Source organism: Bombus terrestris, chromosome 16 (assembly GCF_910591885.1).
Source record: "Bombus terrestris chromosome 16, iyBomTerr1.2, whole genome shotgun sequence".
Classification (NCBI taxonomy): Eukaryota; Metazoa; Arthropoda; class Insecta; order Hymenoptera; family Apidae; genus Bombus; species Bombus terrestris.
In genome coordinates this window covers 1,329,360-1,341,925 of record NC_063284.1, presented here as the reverse complement: position 1 = coordinate 1,341,925, position 12,566 = coordinate 1,329,360, and the positions used below count along the sequence as shown (strand labels likewise).

General features: G+C 33.1%; 1 protein-coding gene across 19 annotated transcripts in view; it reads left to right on the top strand.

The window, feature by feature from the left end:
- LOC100648035 (cAMP-specific 3',5'-cyclic phosphodiesterase) overlaps window positions 1-12,566 on the top strand; it is a 359,695-nt gene that overhangs the window by 335,110 nt on the left and 12,019 nt on the right. For 18 of the 19 annotated variants that reach the window (XM_012317596.3, XM_020867272.2, XM_020867271.2 and 15 more), the window contains one exon: window positions 12,115-12,208. In XM_012317596.3, coding sequence (XP_012172986.2) covers window positions 12,115-12,208 — 94 coding nt within the window. Of the gene's footprint in view, window positions 1-4,095; window positions 4,521-12,114; window positions 12,209-12,566 lie in introns of those variants that run through there. The other variant, XM_020867274.2, reaches the window with a different exon arrangement.

Below are 12,566 nucleotides of genomic sequence, written 5' to 3'. Positions count from 1 at the left end.
GACCGATATAAGAATATAGTGTAACGTAAGAAATTAGAAATAAGAATCTAACAATCTGCTAGTAGTATGTTATGCACCTAAAATACAAATAAATTTATTATCATTATTATTAAATACAATTGCATTGACTCTACATTCATTTGTATAGGAATTTTCGTAAAATTCCATTTTTATGAAATATAGAAAAAAAGAGGGTATTTCGGTGGAGTATATTTACGATAGCAATTGTTTGAACGCGTTGAATTCCCAATAAAAAGGATGTTTCGAGGTATCCGTATTTCCAAAAAATGTTACAGTGTATTGGTCAGATATGATATGATTTAACGGGATTCCCTTAAATCCAATTATAAGCACACAGATTCTCTTATGCTGAGAACAATAGCCGAAAATATGCACAAGAGAAGCGTTTGCCTCATCTTTACTATTATTATCCGTTCTTCGAGCTATTACTAATATTAGACGTGAGGACGCTGTCGTTGAAAATCGAGTGCTTCTTGGTAGGTTTAAAAAGACATTTGCCAAGATATTGGGTCACATGAGTTCCTGTCATATGATTTTTCATCGCGAGAATAAAACGACAGAGAATAATAAGTTGTCAAATTTTATTATCGTTAGATGCTTTGGGAAGAAGAATCATAATTTTTATTATCTTCTACTTGAATTCTATCTAGCGTCATTATTTTTGCGACAAAAGTAATGAGAAGTTATTTTTTCTAATTTGTGAAAATTGTCGTTGTCATTGAAATTATGTAAATATTGGAAAATTGAATATCGTTTTCTTTAGAATTTTCGATTCTACTTTCCGATATCTTTTGATGACCTATCACGCAGTGATTTTTAGATTTCATCTTAAATCACGAAACATTCGCAGTTCTTGCAAACGAGTAAAACAAAATTCGGAGAATTCGTAGCTCAGAATTTCTATTTTTTAAATCTAAAAAGAAACTCGTCGTTCCGGTCAATACGATTTCTTATTTTCAGTTCGGCTTTACGAATACAAAATTTCTCCAATGTAAACGGTGTTTATATTTTAATTCCTCGCAATAAATCTTCGTCGTTCATTCCCGTAAAAAAAAAAAAAAAAAAAATACTTCAAATTTATGTTCCCGTTATGTTCCCTACCCTAACCCCGATATACTGTATGTTTCAAATACGTCCAACCACTACTTCTATTTCATTCAAGAGATTAGATGCACTCATTTGCATTTTATATATTCCTTCCGCAAATTTGAAATTTACTCGAATTTATATAAATATATGTTTGAAATTTAAAGATTTCTTTGGATTTGTCCGCACACTAGTAAAATAAATTACAAAATCGCAGACGGTTAATTGCTATTTTATCAAGTAGAATATCAACTTTGAATTTTGGCAGGATTTTTTCGAAAATCAGCATCGAACAAGTTGTACAGCTGGACGTACGTAACTGAATAAACGCGTATTAACATCACGATCGATGCTTCAGTGTTTTGTAACAGCTGCTGTATTGCGATATTCTGTGCCTGAAACAAAATAAAATAAAATATTCCTAGTGTCTGCATCGTGTAACGCAACTTACGAGTTGTTTGATCCTTTTGAAAAAACAACACGTTCCAAGAAATATCGAGTACTTCAACTAGAACTTATTATATTATCATACATACATAGTATTATACGATATATAGAATATATAATACTTTAAGCTTCTTTGAGAATTGTAAACATCGTTGTACAGTCTGAAATGCTAATAACTTTGAGATCGATCCGACTTAAAATAAATAGATAAAGGAGAAAACAATCTTTTTATATCGTAAAATAGCATTATACAAGAGTTATAACATGTACGATCGGTAAAAGTGATAGTTTTTACGGAAATATATCAAAAATGTAAATTAATGTTTCTTGGGATTATTGCATATTTATGAATATTTCAAGGCGATTTCGAAAAATCTTGGGCTGCCTTGGCTACGACTTGTTACCTGAGGCTATGATTCGATTTATAGAGTTGATATTATTTTAGTTATCTGTTTAGGGACATCATAATGTTTCCAGGTATAGAGTGCTGTTTATTCAACTAATTACTGAGTTGAACTGCACCCTCTTGCAATTGAAACTATGACATCCTCGATTTCTGGAATTCTTCTATACGATTTTTGCGGAATATTTATCATACATTGTATAATTTAATCAAAGCAAATAATCAAATGAAAAAGACTTGTTTGTTTAAATACTTTTATAGTACATTTATGGCTCGTAACGAGACTTGTTATTTATTAGAAATGAAAGAAGAAAGACAATGATCGTCGATAAGCTGGTGAATAATTCAAATTTTCTATAAATTCTGCAGAAAATGAAAAGTTACTGAAACATTTCGAAGTAAACTTGCTACGTAAAATATCTGTAATTTTTGTATAGAGAGAAAGAAATAATATTATAAAACAAATAACCGTTAAACGAAACGGTTTAAGGCTTTTACAAGAATCAAGTACTTGGTAGATGTCCAAATTCGGCCAATAAAGTGCGCGCCCCAGTTGATGCGTTTTATAGAAGGTACGTTCCGGCCACTTAACGGTGCCTCATGATCCTTCAAGCTCGATTACAACGCCTCACGCACTACTCGATTTTAATAGAACAGAATTTAGTACAGTAGATAATTTACATATTGAAAACAGTTACATTTTCTTCGTGTGTAATTATTAGTTGTGACTCATAAGTAATACAATTAGATGAGTCATTAACGGGCAGCCATTCGTCATTACATTCATTATATTAACAAATTTCCCCAATAATACTGTTTCGTTATAATCCACTTACTTGTAAGAATCGTATTACGTGGTTTCTTTTTATAAATCATCGCGAAATTCCACATTTTCATGAAAATTCATATGTTTTCTTTTTTTCAATTCTATAGCGCCAGGTATCGTACGGATAAATATTTTACATAGTTTTTCACGTCACGTGCGTTCCGTGAAACTTTGCATTTTCGTATTTCCTATAAATGCGCATGAGAATCCCCAGTATATTCGTCACATTAGCCGCTTAAAATCTTCGAGTTTATCAATACCATTAGCAACGACGGTGTCTCTCAGATGATAAGGCTAATAAAATTTCAAAATGTATGACGCATAGTATATTCGTAAAGAGCTGCAAATGCACGAATACTTTGGTGAGTCAGAGAGTAGCATGTAAATTATTGTGCAAGACAATCTGAATGATAAAACCCTTTTCTGTGATCACGATTCATAATAATCAAGCATCTTCTATCAGCGATCTTTATATTACAAAGTTTTCTTCTTTCATTCGTTACGAACGTATAATTTAACTTTTACAATTTACTTTTATATCGTGCAAATTCTGTTTAATTCGATCCAAACTCATTTGATGTTTGATCAAGACTCGGTCTTTGGGAAATGGAAACTAAAAGTGGCCACGAACGTTGATCATAAAAATACGAACCGGCATAACAATTTACAGTCTACTCATAATACACAGAATCTAAGCATTCCTCTCGCCGAACTTCAACTATAACTCGTAACTTCCGTCGGAGCGATTCACAGGTCGTGTTTCTCCCCACTATGGCGCGCAACAAACGCAGAACTTTGGCCCAGATAAATAGCTGGCAGCCGGGAATCAGGCACGTAGACCACGCTTTGCAGTCGAGCGACGTTCACGCTACTCGTAAACGTGCTCCGAGGCGCAGTGTAATCGAAACGCTATTCTGTATTCCTTACGTTTGAACATAGAACACGTGCTAGTCGCGACAGTTCGCGTTATCCATAAAAGATCGTGAATATTTCTCGCAAATTTCGTGAAACATAATTTCCACGCTATCGACGGAAGCACGTGCTTATTCTGACTAAAGTTTTGGTGAAAGACAATTTTAAATAGAACTTTGACAAGTTTCGTAGAAAGATTAGAAAGAAGGTGACTGACCAAGCTGAATTTTGGCTTGCGAAACGCTGCTTCGAAGAAAATTCGTCCAGAAGTGCATACAACGGTTGGTTGTGATCGACCAAATTGAACTTTGACCTGTGGAAAATTGCTCTAAAATTTCCTTGGAAATTTGACGGAAATTTGACCTCATCGGAAAGTGCGTAAGATAATCGTGATCGACGAGGTTGAACTTTGTCTTGTGACCAATTTTTGTCTGGTGCTATTTTCAAGACATCTAAAGACTGTTTTAATTAAACGTATTTTGAAATAATTGTTCGTTGAACAAGAAGACTTTGTAGTGTAACAATTGGTGAAAGAAGTATTATAGAAAGCGTGATACTTTCGTAAGAAGAATAAAGAAGAGACGAAAGTGAAAGGATTATCACGAGACAACCAAAGAAGTATTAGAGTACCTGAATTTCGGTTAGGGAGATCGTATCGAGTTGGGTAAATCGTTGTCAGAGAAGGTAGAAGCTATAAAAAAGAAGATGGTTCAACAAACGAACACTGAGTTTGCAGTTGGAAACGTGGACGAGTACGTCAGGTATTTTAATTACCTGAGAGCCCTGGCAGATATCACAGCCATGGCTAGCATCATAGCCGTTCAGGTAATTTAATATTTTAGAAAATTTAAGCAGAGTCAGCAATATAACTATGGAAATAATTTGCTAGAAATTAAACAGGATTTTTAATTGGCCACGAAAATTGTGGTCCTTTAAGAAGTCGTACAATTTTATGGTAGAATCTTATTATAAAATTATTGAATTTAATGTATATTTTCTATTATTATAGCGTCATATTATAGTACTTTACTATAGATTCCTGTTTGTGCTATAATAAAATAGTACCACAGAAAATTTGGAGATTTTGAACTTAGCTTGGGCGTCTGATATTGTTATGAGAATGATTCGATTGAAATTATGAATATTTCAAATGATTTATCATTGATATTCCGTAAGAGACAATAAAATGAAGATTCGAGGTGTAAAGTCTTTAGATCGCTCTTAATTGAACATGTTTACCGAAAGATGATTTAACGATTAGACTGTTGTTGAAGGTTTTGTATTATCACATCAATTATATTGCGATAAGATAAACATTTTTGGTTGTAAGTTTAAGCAGACTTTTGATATCCATTACATGATAATTTAATTAAAGATTCCACTCGTTTTTCGTTTATTCTCTGAAACTTCTGTAAAAAACGATGAAATGAAAATTCTAGGTATTTTGAAGCACTTGCGAGATGATAATTTTGTAGTATTTCGATATAATTTCTAATTATTTTCGACCACTCTACGATAAATAATAAACTGGTTAGTTCAAACGATCAATTTTTTCTCAATGCATAGCTATGATTAGCGGTAATTATAATACTGATAATTGAGTGTCCAAATAATTTCATGAACAATTCTATATATTTATAATATATCTAAATAAATATTTGGCAATTCGAACTGAAACGTGATTTATCATCTCGATATTGTTCGAATTACATTCATTCTTCCAGAATTACCTTCGTTCTTTGACTATCTTTAAATCATATCTGACAGATGAAAAGAAAGAGAATTTATCACGCCGAGGTTCTTATTCGACAATAATTCATAGATATAGTAGCAGCTCGTTATAGTAGCAACTTTTGTCTGATTTTGATCGATGAGATCAAAGAGTTGTAGATATATCACAGTCAATTAGGTTCATTTCTTAACTTTCTAAAAGAATACTATGAGCACTCCTGATTACGAAACCTTGTTTCGGTGGGACTTTGATTCCATAAGCGTCGGTCAACTTTAATTTCTAGATAAAATGGTATATTAGATACATCGTTTAATTCTCGTATAAGAACAATTAGAATTATCAGAATATTAAATAATCAGAATTATTAGAATAACAATTAGAATTATCGTTGATATAAATAAAATTGGCTTTAAAGTTTCTAAAAAGTTTGTTAATAAAAATTTAATCACGAAAGGATGATAATTCCCATCGACGGAATAATTCTCCATAAAATACAATTTTTATCTCGATTTAATTCGTATTCGTACGGCACGCTGATACACTGGTATCGACTCTTTTATTGGCCAACGTGTTGTTGGTCGTACGTGATCGGACCCTTCGTAGAAGTAATTGAAATTTCTCTAAAGAATTTTAATACGAAGTACGTTAAAAATATGTTCATTTTAGTAAAATGAATTTATTATAAATGTATATAATCTATATCACTATTCACAAATAGGGATATGCTTCCTATTATCCATATTAGGTATGCTTTTATTGCTATTATACATATGGTAACAAGTATATGTATACTAAATCTAAAGGATTAATTGTTAATTCAACACAAATTTTATAACAGTGATCGATGGTATTATAGTATTTATTATTTATTAGAAGCATAAGGGTATTTACTTCTTATTGGAAAAATTAGAAATTTTTTATTGGAATGAGAAATTTTGATCTTAAATCATTCTTTAATAAATTCACAATAAAGATTTGACTCGACTCGAAAATATTAGAATGGGAAGTACTTTCTATATTATTTTCAACGAAGAATATTCCATGGCTGTTTGTGGAAATTTTCAGAATCAAGAATCAGCGAAAGTATGAGGATTAATATTCGCGATACAGAGGGTATCACGCCACTGTGTGGATTTAGGAATCTCCGAAATCTCGAACCTCGTGGCATATGTCGATGCGTGGGGATTAATGTCTCGTTTTAACGATCGATATCTGGACGAGTCTCAAGGCTCTTCAATGCCGCGGAACCAGGGCAAGGTGGCGAGAAAAATGTCGATCCATCGACGTCGTCGCCTCTTCCGCGACTTCTAACCCCAAGCAATTCATGCTACCCTTTTCTTCGTACGTCTAATTGTGAAATCTTATCATTCTCTGCTAAAATCTTTACCTTAACTGCTGATGATGTTTTAGAAAGATCCAATTAAAGTTCCAAGATTTAGGGACTTGATAAAGTAATAGGTATCCTAACTATAATAAATCTACTAAATATAGAAACGTAGAAAAATGTTCTCAGAAATTATTGGCATAAATGTTTCCGTTATTTGTTTATTTTTAATAATTCTCTTCCAATAAAACTACCAAACGAAACCAACTTCTCTTGCAAAGATTACTATCCAAAGCTAACATAAAGGTAATATATAAAGAATTGCGATAAATACTTTCAATCGTATCTCCTGGAAAAGTATTTGAAGTTTACTCTAAAATTGCAATAATGCATGTACGATTAACGAATATAATAATTGAAACGAATAGTTACGAGTTTTAAAGCGCCGCTTATTGAGATCCAATAATCCCTGTTTTAAATGTCCATTTAAATGTGCCATCGCATATGCTGCGCATTTAATAAAAAAGCTCTCGAACAAAAGTATACTGGGAGAAGAAACGTCTGAATGAGACAGCCATTCTTCAACGAAGGATCCGAAAAACGATGAATAACGATCTTCCGCTTGACGTCACAAATTTGCGTACAAAGGGAACCGGGCAAGCGAAACTCGGCTGAGAAACGATGAAGCAGCAACCACGTATCGTCGAATCGGTAGTAAAATATCGACAATCGTATCCCTTTTAATGGAACGAGTCACATGGTCGATGAAACTTTCTGCGAAGCCAGAATCAATCGATTTATCTTCATCTACGTGCTGGTTGAATCTTGTTTTCCTACCAGATAGGTATCAGTCAGCGTTTTATCTATCTTATGCCAGTATTTACAAAAATACATCGCAACGGATTAGACTTTTTTATCGGCCATTCGAGCATTATCGCCCTAACTCGACCGACAAACGCGTAATTTTTCTACGAAACGGGGGTCGCAGGAGAGAATGACTTTTGATTGGAGTATAAAGCAAGGAAATCGGCGCACTCCAGACGGATTTCAAGATACCGAGTAAAAATAACGTGGTCACGAGGAGATGATCGATCGATTCGGACTAAGATCGCTTTGTTTCTCCTTTTTTGAAGCTTCGTGTCTTTGTTCTATCAGAAGGAATTTCGTAGAGTGGTGCTAGTTGGGTTTAGTTGGGATTTTCTAAAAAAGTTTGGATTATTTTCAGGCCAATATGGGATATTATCGTTTTATCGAGAAATACGATGTTGAGCAGGTTAGTTTCGTTAGGAACATTCGTCAAGTGGAATTACATATAAATTTTTAGAGAAGTCAGTGTCAAGAAGAAAGCTTAATTTTATGGAATGTATTATAGAAACGAAATGAGGATCAAGTGATCTACTTGACAAAACGTTTACCAAAATTGTTCTTCTTGGCATATCTGGAGGAAGAAAAATTCAAAAAAAAAGAAAAAAGAAAGGAAACGTTTAAGAACATGACTGATAAGTGTTATCAATCGACTTACAGGATATTTAAGGTAGATGTGTCATGGGTCGTGTAATCAGAACATTTAATTAATTTTTAATACTTCATAAGTAGCTAATAAATAATAAAAGAAGAATGCTTGTTTGAAATCCAAATATGATGAACTCATATTTATTTTTATTTCGCAATAATACCTAAAATTCAACAATTTCTCAACGCTACTTTCTTGATACATTAATACTTTTAACGATCCTTGTTTTTGTAACCGAAATATTCTTTTAGCTAGTCAAGTATCAGATAAATGAAATAATTTTCACGGGATAAAACTTTAACGTTATATTTTAAATAGAAATATTCTATTTTTGATCATTCGAAGGAAATATATTTCGAGATCGATCTTACATCGAGTACTCGATCCTTTAAGCTCATTTATTATTTATATTGTCCAAATTCAATTATCATAGATTGTCAAAAATTTCTAAAACTCTTAGGTATGAATCGATTATCTTCTTGGCATTAATATTAAATCCACGTATCGTGATTATCTTTTATAAATAGATCGAGAAATGGCGAAAATCTTGTATCGATATTGCGTGATATTTTTCTTCTTAATTCCACAAATCGTTCATGAAATGAAATCATAGAATTCGAATAAGATTTTATTAGAAAAATTTAATTAATCGCACAATTTTACGCAATTTAGCCGCATTATCAACTTAACAATTTATAATCGATTGCAGAGAAATCACACGAATCTCCTCCTACATCTTATACTTCACTCAGCTAAAAAGTCCGCTGGATTCTCTTAAATCTTCGTTGACGCACAATAAAGATAATTATTAGAGTAAATTTCTTACAAATTGCACGGCTTAGTACTTTTCCAATGACTCAATCTTAGAAGTTTCCGATCTTTAGCAATCGTTCGATTTTAGATAGGACAAAGTGTTGTCACCTGAAAGATAAGAAATCCCCCGTGGGAATTTACCAGGAAAATCGAAGAAACAGCAATGAAATAGCCACGGTTGGAACACGTCACGATAAATAGGCGTTTTAACGCCTTGCGACTTAACTAAACAATTATCCCTGAGAACGGATTTCATTCAGAAATTATGTCACTGATTAAATATATCGTAGATGTTTTATTCATATTTTGGAATATACATCATAATATTTTCAAATATTTTTAGATACATCTCTTATAAAACGAACATATTTAGCCTGACTATTTTAATTAAGTATTTACGTGCATATAGCTAAGCATGTTCCTTGGTTCCAGTATTTATGAAACGCTATAGTTAAAAACAGAGGAAAGTGTTTCACAGCTCCTTCGATTAACCATTTATACTGTTCTATAGTTGAAAAACAGATTCTACATATTCAATAAATATTAACAATTTAAAAAATTCATTAAATTAAAATAAAATTAAAAGGATGCTTTAAATCTTAGTTTTATAAATATTAACTTTGAGACAGAAATGAAGGAATATTGAAAATACTACTTTTTACCCTAAACGTGGATAGTTCCCAATTCAATTTTCTTTACACTGAACCTGAAATATTCAATTGTTACGCATTCCTCACCTATCTCAACATTACATAACGACAAAAACAAATGACGCGGCCAGCGTTTCGAGAAAATAAATGGGAAATAAATTATCGCGAAGTTTCGAAAAATTCACACGATAATATATCGGTGACGTAGCTTGTCAACGGATATCGCGAATCGATGAACTCGATTATGAACTTTATCGGGCAATTACAGAGCCCGACATATGGCCAACAGATTATCCGCGCGAGATTAATCCCAGCAACGATAATCGATAATCTTATCTGTGATTTAACCAACGATTTAACTAAACGTTATAATTATTATTAATTGCATAATACGTTATGCGATTAGCTTATCTATGTAAAACTAAACAGTGGTATGTTTAAATTGATATTTCTGTTGTCTTCGATTGAGATATTCGTGATATTATTCTTCTTGGTATATTCGATGTAATTGAGTTATTAATTGTTAAGTTCCATAGTTCTGCGATATTTCTTTTTTCGCTGGCATTTGAGCCTAGTTTATTTATAATTATTACGGTGTCGTTGATGAACGAGGAATAGTCGTCTTCTTTTTGGAAACCGGTATTAACAGATGTGTGCTTTTTTATGATGGATACATAGGCAGCCAAGTATGAGAGAAAGGTCGTTCGATAATTTATTCTGCGTAGTTAATGCTCAATGACCTAATTAACTTCTGAGGAAGTTTCCTTCCATCGATTAGTTCAGCTTTTTCAGAGACTATAGGAAATTAAGTTCTCGAAATTTAGAATTACTAGCTTTACCATGAATTAAAATTGAAAGATTAAATCGAACATTGCAAAAAAAAAAAAAAAGAAGATGAAAGCAAATCGAATGAATTTCACCGAATCGAAACAAAGCAAAATTTCTCCAGGTCAAATCCAACTATGTCCCGACAATAAAATCAAACTAAATCGAGCCAAGCCAAACAAAAAAGATCTTCATACGTCAAATTAAATCAAAATCATCAAATGACACAAGTTGGAACAATGAAAAAGTCCCTTCAAACCTAATCAAACCGACCGTAACTTCTTCAAACTAAAAGACAATTATTTGTATTAAAGTTTATGAAAGAAACTATCTCAAATGAGAAAATTAGAAAAGCACGCATTATAGTAATGTCGAGATTTATGAAAGAAACTCCAAAGAAATTCTTTCAAACCCAATCAAACCGACGTAACTTCCTGCAACTCTGAAACAAGCTTTCGCTTAATGAACGCACGATATATCACATGCAGTATCATAAAAAATGTTATACTTATCTCTGTATAAATCTTCAGAAGGCTCAAATATCCTCTGAAAACAACGTTCCCTTACGATATCTCTTCTCGCAAAGAAACTCATTCACCGATCACGCTATCACACGACGAGCACGCGATAGCTGGAAAAGCCAGTAAACAAAATCGTACAAATCCTTCCAAGGTGCATCTTGTTTCTCGAAACAGACGACTCGATAACAGGTCAGTCCACCTATCTCTCCATTCTTCGTCACATTTGCATCAACAAGAATCATAATCGTCGTAATCATTCAAACGGATGAGAAGACAATCTTCTGGCAAGTGGCAATAAAGCCCAGACGAACTGATAACGTACGTCGTGACACAAACAACGATGCAATTCATCTTTTTGAGAATGCTGTGTCGTTTGCAACTGATTCTACCATAGGGTGGTACATGCACACGTCGCTTATCTGTGTCGAAATTTCATTCGAGACACGCAAATATTATAAATTTCGCGAGATAAGGGATAGTTTCAGGCAATCGGGATGGAGGATGTTGATTTTGTTGGCTTTGTTCGATTAATTTTCGATCGGCTACGCTTTTTTTACGTTGCCAGAGACATTCTTTGGCTTATCGGCGAAAATTTATGATTTTCTTCACGAATGGACTGAAATCGATTGCGAAAATCGTATGAAAGGGATGTATAATGTAAAACGTGGATATTATGTCAAAAAGAAATGTACACAATCTTTGAAATATTTTAACGTTAAGTGTCTTTTTAGAGGAAATTTAATTTAAGAGGATTTTAGAGGAAATCTAGGAACAATTCGTTCCTTAACACACGTTGTTTCAAAATCGCTGTGAATTTTTAATTTATGCGAATCGTCCTGAATTTCAAATGTTCCCTTTATCATGAATTTTACATTTCTCTGAATTCTGTTTAGTCAAGAAAATTTCTGACGGTTTTGTATTAACAAATCGATGAAAAATTTGATGAAATATCGATATAAATAATGTAATAAATATTGTATCGAACAATTATTTGATGAAAAGGGCAGCTGACTAAATATTACTGTATTTTTCTGATTACAGTTTAAACGAATGTTAAACAAGGAACTGTCACATTTCTCAGAATCGTCCAAATCCGGTAACCAGATATCGGAATATATCTGCAACACCTTCCTCGGTAAGTTGAAAGTTAAAATCCACCTTTGCAAACCTCATAACTTCATTTTCATAAACTTACATCTTTAACGAGACTCTTTACGATGATTAAAAGAGGTGGAAGGAATTGTATTCTTTGTCTGCAACGAAATACGAAACGGTCGTGAAACTATAAGAAAAAGATAATTCGCGATTTTATCGAGGTCGACGCCAGGAGCAGATTTACCAGGGACAATGAGAGCAACGTAGGCTCTTACGCATTAAGAGCCCTTGAAACACCGTAAACGCGCGCATGTTTCACGATCATTCATCCCGTTAACGCTCTCTTTGTCTCTGCTTGCTCGTCAAACGAGGAATCGGAATTTTTAATTACTCAAACT